This window comes from Anolis carolinensis, unplaced genomic scaffold (genome assembly GCF_035594765.1).
Source record: "Anolis carolinensis isolate JA03-04 unplaced genomic scaffold, rAnoCar3.1.pri scaffold_13, whole genome shotgun sequence".
In the NCBI taxonomy this organism is placed as follows: Eukaryota; Metazoa; Chordata; class Lepidosauria; order Squamata; family Dactyloidae; genus Anolis; species Anolis carolinensis.
Genome location: NW_026943824.1, coordinates 6,150,552 through 6,168,165, shown reverse-complemented (window position 1 = coordinate 6,168,165; position 17,614 = coordinate 6,150,552). Strand labels below are relative to the sequence as shown.

The 17,614-nt window shown below is 39.4% G+C and overlaps 1 protein-coding gene across 3 annotated transcripts in view; it reads right to left on the bottom strand.

The window, feature by feature from the left end:
* The window catches only part of slc5a10 (solute carrier family 5 member 10), a 90,835-nt gene that overhangs the window by 13,966 nt on the left and 59,255 nt on the right, over positions 1–17,614 (bottom strand). For all 3 annotated transcript variants that reach the window (XM_062964358.1, XM_062964359.1, XM_062964360.1), the window contains 3 exons: positions 16,179–16,286; positions 15,900–16,050; positions 909–1,077 (listed from right to left, as the gene is read on the bottom strand). In XM_062964358.1, the coding sequence (XP_062820428.1) occupies positions 909–1,077; positions 15,900–16,050; positions 16,179–16,286 (428 nt within the window). The remainder of the gene's footprint in view (positions 1–908; positions 1,078–15,899; positions 16,051–16,178; positions 16,287–17,614) is intronic.

The following is a 17,614-nucleotide window of genomic DNA, read 5'->3' as shown; positions in this document are numbered from 1 at the left end:
CACAGTCCTAGACACTTGGGAAGTGTTCGACTTGTGATTTTGTGAAACGAAATCCAGCATATCTATCTTGTTTGCTGTGTCATACAACGTCATTGTGTCAATAATAATAATAATAATAATAATAATAATAATAATATACATCACACAGTCCTATACACTTGGGAAGTGTTCGACTTGTGATTTTGTGAAACGAAATCCAGCATATCTATCTTGTTTGCTGTGTCATACAACGTCGTTGTGTCAATAATAATAATAATAATAATAATAATAATAATAATAATATACATCACACAGTCCTATACACTTGGGAAGTGTTTGACTTGTGATTTTGTGAAACGAAATCCAGCATATCTATCTTGTTTGCTGTGTCATAATAAAATAATGATGATGATAATAATAATAATAATAATAATAATAATAATAATAATAATAATACATCACACAGTCCTAGACACTTGGGAAGTGTTCAAATTGTGATTTTGTGAAACGAAATCCAGCATATCTATCTTGTTTGCTGTGTCATACAACGTCGTTGTGTCAATAATAATAATAATAATAATAATAATAATATACATCACACAGTCCTATACACTTGGGAAGTGTTCGACTTGTGATTTTGTGAAACGAAATCCAGCATATCTATCTTGTTTGCTGTGTCATACAACGTCGTTGTGTCAATAATAATAATAATAATAATAATGTTGTTGTTGTTGTCGAAGGCTTTAATGGCCGGAATCACTGTGATGATTCATAGATGTGGGCGAAATGTCAGGAGGGAATGCTTCTGGAACATGGCCACGAAGCCTGGAAAACTCACAGCAACCCAATAATAAAAATAATAGATTATACGTGATAGATGACAGATGTTTAGCAGTTCCTGGGAGTTGTAGTTCCTGCAAGGGCTTTACCTTCTCGTTGGCTCTCTTCCAAAACACGGCCAGGAGGAAGACGGCGGTGACGGGCGGAGAGAGGTAGCTGGTGACCGACTGGATGTAGATGTAGAGCTGGCCGCTGCTGGAGCTCTGCAGGATCGGGATCCAGACCACGCTGACCACCACCAGGACCACCGTCACGATCCTAGAAAGGGCAGCAATGGATACAATAACAGTAAACAATAACTCTCCTTGCACTAATGCCTGTCATTTTCCGCATCCATAAAGTCCTATATGACCCAGATCTAAGCCATCTGGCAAACTATAAGTCCCTCAAGCCTAAGGTCCTCTGGAGAGACCCTTCTCACAATCCCAACACCTTCATGATAGACCGATGACTGAGTGATTGATTGATATATACATACCGCATATACTCGAGTATAAGCCGACCCGAATATAAGCCGAGGCACCTAATTTTACCACAAAAACTGGGAAAACTTATAGACTCGAGTATAAGACGAGGGTGGGAAATGCAGCAGCTACGGGTCGAATTCAAAAATAAAAATAGATATTAATAAAATGGCATTATTTGAGGCATCGGTAGGTTAAATGTTTTCGAATACAGTAGAGTCTCACTTATCCAACATAAACGGGCTGGCAGAACGTTGGATAAGCGAATATGTTGGATAATAAGGAGGGATTAAGGAAAAGCCTATTAAAACATCAAATTAGGTTATGATTTTACAAATTAAGCACCAAAATATCATGTTATACAACAAATTTGGCTGAAAAAGTAGTTCAATACGCACTAATGCTATGTAGTAATTACTGTACAGTAGAGTCTCACTTATCCAACATAAACGGGCCGGCAGAATGTTGGATAAGCGAATATGTTGGATAATAAGGAGGCATTAAGGAAAAGCCTATTAAAACATCAAATTAGGTTATGATTTTACAAATTAAGCACCAAAACATCATGTTATACAACAAATTGGACAGAAAAAGAAGTTCAATACGCAGTAATGCTATGTAGTAATTACTGTATTTATGAATTTAGCATCAAAATATCACAATGTATTGAAAACATTGACTACAAAAATGCGTTGGATAATCCAGAACGTTGGATAAGCGAGTGTTGGATAAGTGAGACGCTACTGTATTTATATAAAACTGTAATTTGAGATATGACTATTCAACTCTGTTTAAATCATTATTCTCATCTTCTTCCATGTAAATGCGCTTATGTATCCTTTTAATAATAATAGAGTAAAATAATACATGTAATAATAATAATAATAATAATAATAAATACAGGAAAATAATACAAGTACTAATAGAGTAAAATAATAAATGCAATAATAATAATAATAATAAGATCAGAGTGAAATAATAAATGTATTATTATTGATAATAATAAAAATAGAGTAAAATAAATGTAATAGTAGCAACAATAATAGAGAAAAATAATAAATGTAATAGTAGCAACAATAATAGGGAAAAATAATAAGTGTAATAATACCAATAATAGAGAAAAATAATAAATGTAATAATACCAATAAAAATAGAGAAAAATAATAAAAATAATAAAATAATAGAGTAAAATAATATATGTAATAATAACAATAATAATATATACAGGAAAATAATACAAGTAATAATAGAGTAAAATAATAAAAGTAATAATAATAAGATCAGAGTGATATAATAAATGTATTATTAATCATAAAAAATAGAGTAAAATAAATGTAATAATACCAATAATAATAGAGAAAAATAATAAATGTACCATATATTCTCGAGTATAAGCTGACCCAAATATAAGCCAACCAGGACCCTCACCCGAATATAAGCCGCGGGGGGCTTTTTCAGTCTTAAAAAAAGAGCTGAAAAACTAGGCTTATACTAGAGTATATACAGCAATATACAAAATAATATATAATATATTTTATATACATATACTATTATAATGTAATACAATATAATAATACAATATAAAATTAATTATATATTATGTATTACAGATAATATTACTAATAATATTACAGTATAGTGGTATATTTCTTTGGGAAGTCAAAGAGGATGCCTGCCGTAGATGTGGGCGAAACGTCAGGAGAGAATGCTTCTGGAACATGGCCATACAGCCCGGAAAACACACAACAACCCAATATAGACATAGGTTAAAATTCCATTTGTTAATTGCTCCGATATAAATTAGACAGGTGACAGATACATAGATAGATGACACACACAATATAGGTTTAAGTGTCGTTTGTCAATCACTCTGATATAAATAGAAAGATAAATTTTAGTCTTGGCGCCAATCATGTAAACTTGGAAAATCTATTTTGTTTTATAGTTTTAAGTCGGGACGCTGGATAGAATCCCAGTACGAAAGTAAACCCTATTTTAAGTCAAGTAAATCCTTTTGCTTCAATGGGTCTAGTCCAGGGGTCCCCAAACTTTTTAAACAGGGGGCCAGTTCACGATCCTTCGGACCGTTGGAGGGCCCGACTATAGTTGGCCACCGAGCAATAATAATAATTATTATTAATAATAATAATAATAATAACAATAACAATAATAAAAAAGAGGGTTGGAAAGACCCTTTGGGCCATTGAGTCCAATCCCCTTCTGCCTCTGTGCACTGAAAGCACAAGCAAAGCACTCCTAACAGATGGCCACCCAGCCTCAATGTTAATAATAATAATAATAATCATCATCATCATCATCATCATCATAATTGTGCGGTTTTCTGGCATTGTATATTTTTGCCGCTTCTGTGACTGTTCATTTGGGTTTTGATGATTCCGTAGCCCACTTGTCGATGGATGTCCAGAATCAGCAGCATCCACCGCGGTCCTTTTTATCCTGGGCGACGACCGAGCCAGTATAGACTTCGTTTGGGTTCGATTCTCCATAATGCTAATGGGTTAGGTGCTCGTAGTTCTGCTCCTCAGCTGAGGCCTCTCTGGCTTGGTTGGACCTACAGGTAGTTACACTACCGCCAGCACAGCCCTCAGTCATCATTGGAGCAGCTAAGCCCCCCCCACCACGTCAAGGTGGCACCTGCGGGGGGGGGGGGCTTGACAAAATTGTACCCTTGACAAAATGGAAGGAAAAGCTGATAAGGAGAAGACCTGGCTCTGGCTCACGAATGGGACCCCGAAGAAGGAGACAGAAGGCCTGATCCTTGCAGCCCAGGAGCAAGACATCAGGACAAATGCAATTCAGGCCAAGATCGAAAAATCAGCTGATGACCCAAAATGCAGAATGTGCAAGGAAACCGACAAAACCATTGATCATATCCTCAGCTGCTGTAAGAAAATTGCACAGACAGACTACAAACAGAGGCACAACTATGTGGCCCAAATGATTCATTGGAACTTATGCCTCAAGTACCACCTCCCAGCAGCAAAGAACTGGTGGGATCACAAACCTGCAAAAGTATTGGAAAATGAGCACGCAAAGATACTGTGGGACTTCCGAATCCAGACTGACAAAGTTCTGGAACACAACACACCAGACATCACAGTTGTGGAAAAGAAAAAGGTTTGGATCATTGATGTCGCCATCCCAGGTGACAGTCACATTGACGAAAAACAACAGGAAAAACTCAGCCGCTCTCAGGACCTCAAGATTGAACTTCAAAGACTCTGGCAGAAACCAGTACAGGTGGTCCCGGTGGTGATGGGCACACTGGGTGCCGTGACAAAAGATCTCAGCCGGCATTTGGAAACAATAGACATTGACAAAATCACCATCTGCGAACTGCAAAAGGCCACCCTACTGGGATCTGCACGCATCATCCGAAAATACATCACACAGTCCTAGACACTTGGGAGGTGTTCGACTTGTGGTTTTGCGAAACGAAATCCAGCATATCTATCTTGTTTGCTGTGCCATACAACGTCGTTGTGTTGATAATAATAATCATAATAATAATAAAGAGGGTTGGAAGGCGACCCCCTTGGGCCATTTAGTCCAACCCCTTTCTGCCTTTGTGCACCAAAAGCACAAGCAAAGCATCCCTGACAGATGGCCACCCAGCCTCAATGTTAATAATAATAATAATGATAATGATAATAATGGTTGTAAAAGAAGAAGAGACCCCTTGGGTCATTTAGCCCAACCCCCTTCTGCCCTTGTGCCGTGGGGGCCGGATAAATGGCTTCGATGGGCCGCATCCGGCCCCCGGGCCTTAGTTTGGGGACCCCTGGTCTAGTCTAATGAATATTTTAAAGGCAGGGGATTATGGTTTTTGCCACTTGGGTAGCAAAACCGACCAGGCGAATGTCTTCATGCGGTGAAGAGTTCGAGATAAGACTCAGGAATGTTCTTGCAAGGCAACTCACCTCCGATTGCCTTGGACGGGATCCCAGGTCATGTGGGATGATGAATCAATTAAGACGCCAAACTCATTAAGGAGGGCGGGGATCACTCAGCACCCTAAATGACACCCGGGAAGATCGCATCGGGATTTTATGGAATCGATAGGATCTCCCCGGGATGCCAAGCCCAGAGATTGGGAAGGCACAGAGAGAAGAAGCAGGAATTGCCTTTGGGCAGGGGTCCTCAAACCTTTTAAGCCGAGGGCCGGTCCACAATCTTTCAGACTGTTGAGGGGCCGAATTATCATTTGGGTGGAAAAACCGAACCAATTCCTATGCACACTGCACATATCTTATATTTAATGCAAAACAACAATAATAACAATGAAAAAAACAATACAATATTTAAAAATGAAAATAATTTTAACTAACATAAACCTATCAGGATTTCAATAGGAAGTGTGGGCCTGCTTCTGGCCAATGAGATAGTCAGGTTAATTAGGATTGTTGTTGTTGTTGTGTGCCTTCAAGTCATTTCAGACTTTGGGCGAGCCTAAGTCCAAAATTAATTATTTATTGGGTTGTTGTGTGTCTTTCGGGCTGTGTGGCCATGTTCCAGAAGCATTCTCTCCTGACGTTTCGCCCACATCTATGGCAGGCATCCTCAGAGGTTCGCCCACATCTATGGCAGGCATCCTCACAACCTCTGAGGATGCCTGCCATAGATGTGGGCGAAACGTCAGGAGAGAATGCTTCTGGAACATGGCCACACAGCCCGAAAGACACACAACAACCCTGTGATCCTGGCCATGAAAGCCTTCGACAACACATTAATTATTTATTCATTTACTACATTTATTTACTACATTTATGTCCCGCCCTTCTCACCCCGAAGGGAACTCAGAGCAGCTGTATGTACATACAGTATATTATATTATTAGCATAGCACAATATTGGCATTATGCTATATTGAACTATACCACTATACTGTAATATTATATGTAATATGTAACATATAATTAATATTATTATATGATATTGTTAGTATTGTATTGTATAAAATGATAATATTATTATCAGTATTATATGTATATACAATATATTATATTATTAAAACGGATATAAAAATATTATATTCTAAATGAGGGCGAGGGCCAGGTAAATTACCTTGGAGGGCCGCATCCGGCCCCCGGGCCTTAGTTTGGGGACCCCTGCCTTTGGGTATAGGGAATCCGTTCCGGGTTGTAGTCCGAACATTAAAACGACTCCATGAGACACATAACTGGGCATCTTCAGCATATCTTGGAAATACCTAGGACACCTTTTGCACTTGGTGTGTCGAAATTCGTCAAAAAACCTAGCATGACTTGGGTGGTGTGTCACTTTGAGAAAAAAAAACATAATTTCGCAATATGTATAGTTTAAATCACAAAAACGTATAATTGTAATATATAACTGTATTTAATAAAGCAAAAACTATTTACTACCATGATTTCCATGTACAACCATCTATGGTACTTCTTGCAGTTTAAGCTTCACAAAGTTTCCACACTGATTTCTCTCTATTCTAGTTTCAATATAGTCATGAATAATGAATAATATAATCTATATATATAAAAGGGTAATGAAATTTCGGCCTAGGACAAAACAACAAAACTACACATCCCAGAAACACTAAACTTGGCAGCACAACCCCTCATCCATGCCTCTATGTTCATACAACAAAAAGAAAAGAAAAATAAAGTCCTAATTAGAGGGAGAGAAATAATTGTTTTTATCTGATTGCTGCCAGTTAGAAGGCTAAACTCCGCCCACTTGGTCAGGCAGAGTTAGGCCTCACTTAGGCCTCTTCCACACTGCCTATACAATACAGATTATCTGATTTTAACTGGATTATATGGCAGTGTAGACTCAAGGCCCTTCCACACAGCTATATAACCCATTTATAATCTTATTTTATCTGCTTTGAACTGGATTATCTTGACTATTTCTCATACCACCATACTTCGCCACAGCAACGCGTGGCCGGGCACAGCTAGTAATAATATAATAGTAATAATATGATATTATACTACAATAATAATAGGATAATAATAGAATGGTATAATTATAATATAATATAATGATATAAAATATATTTATAGGATAATATAATAATAGGATATAATAATAATCTATATACAGTAGAGTCTCACTTATCCAACACTCGCTTATCCAACGTTCTGGATAATCCAAGCCATTTTTGTAGTCAATGTTTTCAATACATCATGATATTTTGGTGCTAAATTCGTAAATACAGTAATTACTACATAGCATTACTGCGTATTGAACTACTTTTTCTGTCAAATTTGTTGTTAAGCATTATGTTTTAGTGCTTAATTTGTAAAAATCATAACCTAATTTAATGTTTAATAGGCTTTTCCTTAATCCCTCCTTATTATCCAACATATTCGCTTATCCAACATTCTGCAGGCCCGTTTATGTTGGATAAGTGAGACTCTACTGTATTACATTTATTATTTTTCTCTATTATTATTGGTATTATTACATTTATTATTTTTCTCTATTATTGTTGCTACTATTACATTTATTTTACTCTATTTTTATTATTATTATTATTAAAACATTTATTATTTCACTCTGATCTTATTATTATTATTGCATTTATTATTTTACTCTATTTATTATTACTTGTATTATTTTCCTGTATTTATTATTATTATTATTATTATTATTATTATTATTATTATTATTACTACTACTACTACTACTACATGTATTATTATTAAAAGGATACAGCACATTTACATTGAAGAAGATGAGAAGAATGATTTGATCAGAGTTGGACAGTCTTTTCTTAAATTTGAGCTTGATGTAAATATTCAAAAACATTTAACCTAGTGATGCCTCAATTAATGTAATTTGATTGGTATCTGTTTTTATTTCTGAAATTTACCACCCTCGACTTATACTGGAGTCAATGTTTTCCCAGTTTTTTGTGGTAAAATTAGGTGCCTCAGCTTATATTCGGGTCAGTTTATACTCGAGTATATACGGTATATATATTCAGCATATCTTGGGCATATATAGGATCTTGCTCAAGTATACTTTGCTATTTGCAGTATATGGAATCCGTTTCGGGTTGTAGTCCGAACTTTAAAACTACCATGTCCTCCATGGGTCACATAACTATGTATCTTCAGCATATCTTTGGCATATATAGGATCTCGCTCAAGTATACTTTGCTATTTGCACTATATGGAATCCGTTTCGGGTTGTAGTCCGAACTTTAAAGTTACTTTGTCCTCCATTAGATGCACATCTGGGCATCTCCAGCATATCTTGGGCATATATAAGATCTCACTCAAGTATACTTTGCTATTTGCAGTATATGGAATCCGTTCCGGGTTGTAGTCAGAACTTTAAAGATACTTTGTCCTCTTTTAGACGCACATCTGGGCATCTCCAGCATATCTTGGATATATATAGGCTCTCATTCGAGTATAGGGAATCCGTTCCGGGTGGTAGTCCGAACTTTACTTTGTCCTTCATGGGACGCACATCTGGGCATCTCCAGCACATCTTGGACATATATAGGCTCTTGCTCAAGTACGAGTATAGGGAATCCGTTCCGGGCGGTAGTCCGAACTTTACTTTGTCCTTCATGGGACGCACATCTGGGCATCTCCAGCACATCTTGGACATATATAGGCTCTTGCTCAAGTACGAGTATAGGGAATCCGTTCCGGGCGGTAGTCCGAACTTTACTTTGTCCTTCATGGGATGCATATCTAAACATCTCCAGCACATCTTGGACATATATAGGCTCTCACTCAAGTATGAGTATAGGGAATCCGTTCCAGCTGGTAGTCCGAACTTTAAAGCTACTTTGTCCTCAATTAGATGCACATTTGGGCATCTCCAGCATATCTTGGACATATATAGGCTCTCACTCAAATATGAGTATAGGGAATCTGTTCTGGGTGGTAGTCCAAACTTTACTTTGTCCTTCATGGGATGCACATCTAAACATCTCAAGCACATCTTGGACATATATAGGCTCTCGCTCAAGTATGTTTTGCTATTGCTTTTGAGTATAGGGAATCCGTTCTGGGTTGTAGTCTGAACTGTAAAGCCCTAGAGTTTAATCCCAAGTGCAACAAGATCCAATGTTATCATTACTGGGACTTCTAAATGCAAGAAGGAGGGACTTGGAAGTGAACTACAAACTTTCTCACCCCGGCCTCAGGCAGCACATTGTCTGGGGACGGCATTGGACACAGGGCAGAGTCAGGGCACAAAGCATGAGTCAGAAATCGCACAAAAAGGGGAGATAAGTCCTTAGCACATCCCTGTCTGGGTATGAGTGCTCTTTCAAAACAAAGCTCAAGGTATTTCTCACCAAATCGGAGTCACGGAAAGGTGAACGGAAGCAAAAGTGGGGCCTTTCGGTGGATTGGACTCAAGAGAAGGCAAAAGAGGTCCAAGGAGGACTCTTGGGGTGGGTTCAAGAGCCCTTGGCATCTTCTGCCTTCTGAATAAATGTTGAAGATCTCTCCTAACTCCTTTGAAGTTCCAACTAAAATCCAAAGCGGACATCTCAAGATGAATACCCAACTTTGAAGATCCTTCAAAGCTCTAAAATCCAAGGCAGACGTCTCCAAGGTCAATAAGCAGACTTGAAGATCTATCCTAGCTCTTGAAATGAAGATCAGACATCTCCAAGATCAATAAACAGTTTCGAAGGTCTATCTAGCTCCTTCAAAGTTGCAACTAAAATCCAAAACAGACATCTCAAGATGAATACCCAACTTTGAAGATCCTTCAAAGCTCTAAAATCCAAGGCAGACGTCTCCAAGGTCAATAAGCAGACTTGAAGATCTATCCTAGCTCTTGAAATGAAGATCAGACATCTCCAAGATCAATAAACAGTTTCGAAGGTCTATCTAGCTCCTTCAAAGTTGCAACTAAAATCCAAAACAGACATCTCAAGATGAATACCCAACTTTGAAGATCCTTCAAAGCTCTAAAATCCAAGGAAGACGTCTCCAAGGTCAATAAGCAAACTTGAAGATCTATCCCAACTCTTAAAATGCAGATCAGACATCTCCAAGACCAATAAACAGTTTCGAAGGTCTATCTAGCTCCTTCAAAGTTGCGACTAAAATCCAGAGCGAATGTCTCTAAAGTTGATACTCACTTTTGAAGATCTACCCAAAAAACTGAATCAAGTCCAGCAGATTTGATTGATCCTCGGAAGTTCAGACCAAAAGCCAAAGCAAATCAAGATTTTGTCTATCTCTTAACTAAAATCCAGAGCGGACAACACCAAGGTGGATACCCATCTTTGAAGGTCTATTCAAGAATCTGAATTGCGTTCAGATGTGTTTATGAATCTATGGAAGTTCAGACCGACCAAAACCCAAAGCAAATCTAGCTTTTGCCAACCAACTAAAATCCAGATGGACATCTCTAAGACTGATACTCATCTCTGAAGATCTGTCCTCTCTCCTTCAAAGTTCAGACTAAAATCCAGACAGACATCTCCAAGATTGATACTCATCTCTGAAGATCTGTCCTCTCTCCTTCAAGGTTCAGACTAAAATCCAGGTGGACATCCCCAACATTGAAGATAGATCCTTAGATTCTTCAAAGATAGATCTTTGAAGATACATCCTTAGAGGTTCGGACCAAAACACAAAGAAAATCTAGCTTTTTCCAACCAACTAAAATCCAGAGAGGACCTCTCCAAGTTTGACACTCATATCTGAAGATCCTTCAAAGTTCAGACTAAAATCCAGGTGGACATCTCCAACTTTGAAGATAGATCCTTTGATCCTTCAAAGATAGATCTTTGAAGATACATTCTTAGAGGTTTGGACCAAAACACAAAGCAAATCTAGCTTTTGCCAACCAACTAAAATCCAGAGAGGACATCTCCAAGTTTGATACTCATCTCTGAAGATCTGTCCTCTCTCCTTCAAAGTTCAGACTAAAATCCAGGTGGACATCTCCAAGACTCATCTCTGAAGATCTGACCTCTCTCCTTCAAAGTTTAGACTAAAATCCAGATGGACATCTCCAAGACTGATACTCATCTCTGAAGATCTGTCCTCTCTCCTTCAAAGTTCAGACTAAAATCTAGGTGGACATCCCCAACCTTGAAGATAGATCCTTAGATCCTTCAAAGATAGATCTTTGAAGATACATCCTTAGAGGTACGGACCAAAACGCAAAGCAAATCTAGCTTTTGCCAACCAACTAAAATCCAGAGAGGACATCTCCAAGTTTGATACTCATATCTGAAGATCCTTCAAAGTTCAGACTAAAATCCAGGTGGACATCCCCAACTTTGAAGACCTATCTTTGAAGGCAGATCCTTAGAGGTTCAGACCAAAACCCAAAGCAAAGCCAACACAATGCCAATGCCAATTGCTGTAAGAATCCATGCCAACGTTGCCTTGTGCCCACAACTGATCCTTTCGCCCGAAACCCATTCTCCACGCCTGTCTGGAGCGAATCCCTGATAGTGAATCATCCATTATCCACTTCCTAGGTCTTTCCCCATGTGTCATGTTCCCCTCGGTCTCCATCAAAAGCCCAGTCTTGCGTCACCGATATTGTGCCAAAACAAAAGCGGTGACTCCATCGCATCAAGTGAAACAGGCAAAACCAGACATAATCATCATCACCTTATATGAAGATACCCATCTTCCTGGTGACGTCTGAATTTCTGGATTTTGGGGTGCTAAGTTTTTGCGGTGGGCTTGTTCCTCCCCGGGAAGGTAATCTCTGGGCATCACTACCACCCACAGGCAGATAATAATGATAATACTAATAATAGCAATAAAAAATAGGAAGATTAGGAAAGGGAAAAAAAGGCAGAGGGAAAATGCCTCCAGACATGGCTTTTTGGGTTGTGCAATGGCTGGGTGACGTCTCCATTCTCTTTGGGTTTTTCCCCTGCAGAAAATTCACACTGTACAAAAAGTTTGCAAAAATAGGACTCAGCAATCAATCAGCACCAAAAAGCAAGATTACATTGTTATTATAATTATATTATTATTATTATTATTATTATTATTATTATTATTATTATTATTAATGTATTTGTGCCCTACATTTCTGTCTAGAGCGAGACCTAAAGGAGCTTAAAATTTATATAATAATAATAATAATATTATATTTGCATCCTGCTTTTGTCTCTTGGTGGAAACCCCAAAGGACTTAAAAGTTTATGTTGTTGTTGTTGTTGTTGTGTTGTCGAAGGCTTTCATGGCCGGAATCACTGGGTTGCTGTGCCCGCAAAACTCACAGCAACCCATTATTATTATTATTATTGACACAACGACGTTGTATGAGACAGCAAACAAGATAGATATGCTGGATTTCATTTCACAAAATCACAAGTCGAACACTTCCCAAGTTGTTGTTATTATTATTATTATTATTATTATTATTGTTATTATTATTAGAAATACAACAACTTGAGTCCACAGTAGACACTCTGCTGGCAGTTGTTGTTGTTGTTGTTGTTGTTGTTGTTGTTATTATTATTATTATTATTATTATTATTATTATTATTATTATTATGACCCTGCTTTTCTCTCTTGATCGAGAGCCAAAGGGGTTTAAAATTTATTTAATTGTTGTTGTTGTTGATGATTTGGACCCTGCTTTTTTGTCTTGAGCAAGACTCCCAAAAGGCTAAAATGTAAATAATAATATTAATAGATTTGCATCCTGTTTTTGTCTTTCGCTGTTGTTGTTGTTGTTGATTTGGACCCTACTTTTTTTTCTTGCTCAAGAGCCAAAAGGGCTTAAAACTTATTTACAATTCATAGTATTAGTAGCAATAATAATAATAAATGTGGATTTTGCTTTCGTCTCTTGATGAAGACTCAAAAAATAATATTATTATTATTAATAATAATTTATTTGGACACTTTTTCTCTCTAAGGGGCACACAACAAACCAAGCTGCGTTGACTTGAAGCTGTTTTGTAACTTTGTATATTTGGAATATATTTGGAATATATCCGTTTGCTTTGCTACATGTTGTTGTGGGTTCGTGGCTGTTTGTTTTTTTTCGCATTGCATTGCAACAATTTCTTTTGCAATTGCATTTATACAAGTTTGCATTTTGCTATGCCTTCCTTTCCATATACAGTAGAGTCTCACTTATCCAACATAAACGGGCCAGCAGAACGTTGGATAAGCGAATATGTTGGATAATAAGGAGGGATTAAGGAAATGCCTATTAAACATCAAATAAGGTTATGATTTTGCAAATTAAGCACCAAAACATCGTGTTAGACAACAAATTTGACAGAAAAAGTAGTTCAATACGCAGTAATGCTATGTAGTAATTACTGTATTTATGAATTTAGCACCAAAATATCACGATGTTTTGAAAACATTGACTACAAAAATGCGTTGGATAATCCAGAACGTTGGATAAGCAAATGTTGGATAAGTGAGACTCTACTGTATTCAAAAACATTTAACCTACTGATGCCTTCAAACAATGCAATTTTATTAGTATAATGAATAATAAAATAATAAAAACGCGTTCGATAATCCAGAACGTTGGATAAGCAAGTGTTGGATAAGTGAAACTGTACTGTATTATTAATAATAATAATATATTTGGACACTGTTTTTCTCTCTAAGGGGCACACAACAAACCAAGCTGCGTTGACTTGAAGCTGTTTTGTAACTTTGTATATTTGGAATATATTTGGAATATATCCGTTTGCTTTGCCACATGTTGTTGTGGGTTCGTGGCTGTTTGTTTTTTTGCAATTTCGTTTTCAATTGTCTTTATATACATTTGCAATTTGCTATGCCTTCCCTTCAATGTATTATGTATGTTGGAATCTATGGTTGCATCTACACTGCAATTTGGCCCCGCTTTAAAGGCTCAATGTTATGTTATCCTGGGAGTTGCAGTTTTGCAAAGGCCTTTTCTGCCAAAGGGTGCAAAGGCCAATTCCCACGACTCCGTAGCCTTGAGCCAGGGTAGTTAAAGTGGTGTTAAACTGGATTAATTCTACTGTTTGGATGCGCCTTGTATGCCGCTGCCTGAAGGAATTCAAAACACCAGCCGCTCTCTCTCTGTCTCTCGTTGGGCAATGCTCTTCATTAATGTTTTTCCTTTGCTTTGTAGTTGCTTTTATGGTGGCGCCTGGGGTTCCAAAGGCAGCGAAGAGATGAAGTGAAGCCCAATAAAGGAAGAGTCCCCGCCCGTCAGGCGACGCAAATAATTAATGCTTCAGCCTGCCAATTAGGTTACCGTTCTGTCTCTTCCAAACATGGGACTCAACCCATTTCACAGACGGTGAGGCTGAGGCCACGATGGAGAAAGAGATGCCGAGGCCAAAAGCGATGGCAAAAGGTATCACTTATGTATGTTTGGCGTTTCTCTTGCTCCGGAGCTTCACCTTGCTATATACAGTAGAGTCTCATTTATCCAACATAAACGGGCTGACAGAATGTTGGATAAGCGAATATGTTGGATAATCAGGAGGGATTAAGGAAAAGCTTATTAAACATCAAATTAGGTTATGATTTTACAAATCAAGCACCAAAACATCATGTTATACAACAAATTGGACAGAAAAGTAGTTCAATACGCAGTAATGCTATGTAGTAATTACTGTATTTATGAATTTAGCACCAAAATATCACAATGTTTTAAAACCATTGACTACAAAAGTGCGTTGGATAATCCAGAACGTTGGATAAGTGAGATTCTACTGTACACCAAACTGCACACAGGTTAAAGTCTTTTTAATTCATTAGAAAACAGAAGATTAAAAAGTTCTTTAAAAGCAAAAGTAAAGTTCCAAAAGTTTGTTACAAAACAAAGCCTTAGAGAATAATCCAAGAAATCACAAGGAATAAACAAAGTCCCATTCGAGCATTGCAAAGTCCCGGGATCACGAACACATAGGCTGCAAGATAATCCAGGAAAACGAGAGCTTGCTTCTTGGTTGAACGAAAGTTGCTTTGACAAAGGTTTCTCTCCAAACACAAACACAAAGCATGAAGGCATTTCTCCGGCCTCTAACCTCCCTCTTCTTTGCAATTCTCACATTCCTCCGAATCCTGAATTCCAAACAGTCAGCTCGATCTAGGGAACTTGTTTCGTCAAGGTCAGCCTGCTCATTAGTTTGCTGAGCCTCCAAGAAATCACAAGGAATAAACCAAGTCCCATTAGAGCATGACAAAGTCCCGGGATCATGAACACATAGGCTGCAAGATAATCCAGGAAAACGAGAACTTGCTTCTTGGTTGAACGAAAGTTGCTTTGACAAAGGTTTCTCTCCTAACACATTGCTTTAATACCCTTTGCAAAGCATGAAGGCATTTCTCTGGCCTCTAACCTCCCTCTTGTTTGCGATTCTCACACTCCTCTGAATCCTGAATTCCAAATGGTCAGCTCGCTCTAGGGAGCCTGTTTCATCAAGGTCAGCCTGCTCATTAGTTTGCTGAACCTCATTATCAGACTGAGAACTGTCCTCCTTTTCCAAGTCCATTTGCACCTGGCTAGTTTCAGTATCATCAACAACCTGATTTTGAACCTGAATCCCATCATCCTCATCAGAGTCAATCTGAGGTTCCAGCTGAGTCACAACAAATGGGACCCTTTGAGGCCATCTAGACAACCCCCGGTGGCCCTTGGGGCCCCGCCGTACCTTCCGACCGCCAGGAGCTCCTTCTCGGTGGCCCCGCGGCGCACCTTCCTCCAGATGTCCATGGTGAACAAGGCGCTGCTGCTGTTGAAGACGGAGGTCAGCGAGGACATCAGGGCGGCCATCATGACCGCGATCATCAAGCCCCGCAGGCCTGGAGAAGGGCAAAGACCACCATCATCCACCAACGAGGCACCCATTGGCCTTTCGGGTGACAACGAAGGGACAAAATGGGTAAACTGGGTTGAAAGTGGGGCCAGATCCACCCCTGACTGGTCTTACCGCTAGGCATCAGTTCCATCACGAGTTTGGGGTACGCGATGTTGGAGCACCCCACTTCGGACCCACAGATACGGGCGCATTCGCCGGGGTCGACGCAGCCGACGTCATCTGAAAAACAATGCAAGGGAAGGGGAAAGTTGGAAAACTTCTTCTCCCAGCCGCACGACACACCTGGAGACCTGGGTGCATTTACGCTAGAGGTTTAATGCAGTTTGCAATTAAGGGAGTTGTAGTTTCGTGAGGTCCCAGTCATCTTGGTCAGAGAAAGCTGAAAACCTTTGAAAACGAAAGCTCCCAGGATTCTCACAGCATTGATTTTGGAAAGCGACAGCTCACTGGATTCCCACAGCATTGGGCCTGGATGACTAGCATTCCCAGCATTCCACAGCACTGGCCTTGGAAAACTAGAGCTCCCAGGATTCCCACAGAACTGACCCCAGAAAACTAGAGCTCCCAGGATTCCCACATAGCATTGGCCTTGGAAAGGTAGAGCTCCCAGGATTCCCACAGCACTGACCTTGGAAAACTAGAGCTCCCAGGGTTCCCACAGCACTAGCATTGGAAAAGTACATCTATCAGGATTCCCACCACTGGGCCTAGAAAACTAGAATTCCTGGGATTCCACAGTGCTGGCCTTGGGAAACTAGGGCTCCCAGGATTCCTACATAGCATTGACCTTGGAAAACTAGAGCTTCCAGGATTTCCACAGCGCCGACCTTAGAAAACTAGAGCTCCCAGGATTCCCACAGCACTGGCCTTAGAAATCTATAGCTTCCAGGATTCCCACGTAGCATTGGCCTTGGAAAACTAGAGCTCCCAGAATCCCCACACCTTAGGAAACTAGAGCTCCCAAGATTCCCACAGCATTGGCCTTAGAAAATTAGAGCTCCCAGGAGCCCCACACCTTAGGAAACTAGAGTTCCCAAGATTCCCACAGCACTGGCCTTAGAAATCTATAGCTCCCAGGATTCCCATGTAGCATTGGCCTTGGAAAGGTAGAGCTCCCAGAATCCCCACACCTTAGGAAACTAAAGCTCCCAAGATTCCCACAGCATTGGCCTTGGAAAACTAGAGCTCCCAGGATTCCTACAGCACTGACTTTAGAAAACTTGAGCTCCCAGAATCCCCACACCTTAGGAAACTAGAGCTCCCAAGATTCCCACAGCATTGGCCTTAGAAAACTAGAGCTCCCAGGATTCCTACAGAACTGACCTTAGAAAACTAGAGCTCCCAGAATCCCCACACCTTAGGAAACTAGAGCTCCCAAGATTCCTACAGCACTGACCTTAGGAAACTAGAGCTCCCAAGATTCCCACACCATTGGCCTTGGGAATCTACAGCTCCCAGGATTCCCACAGAACTGACCTTAGAAAACTAGAGCTCCCAGAATCCCCACACCTTAGGAAACTAGAGCTCCCAAGATTCCCACACCATTG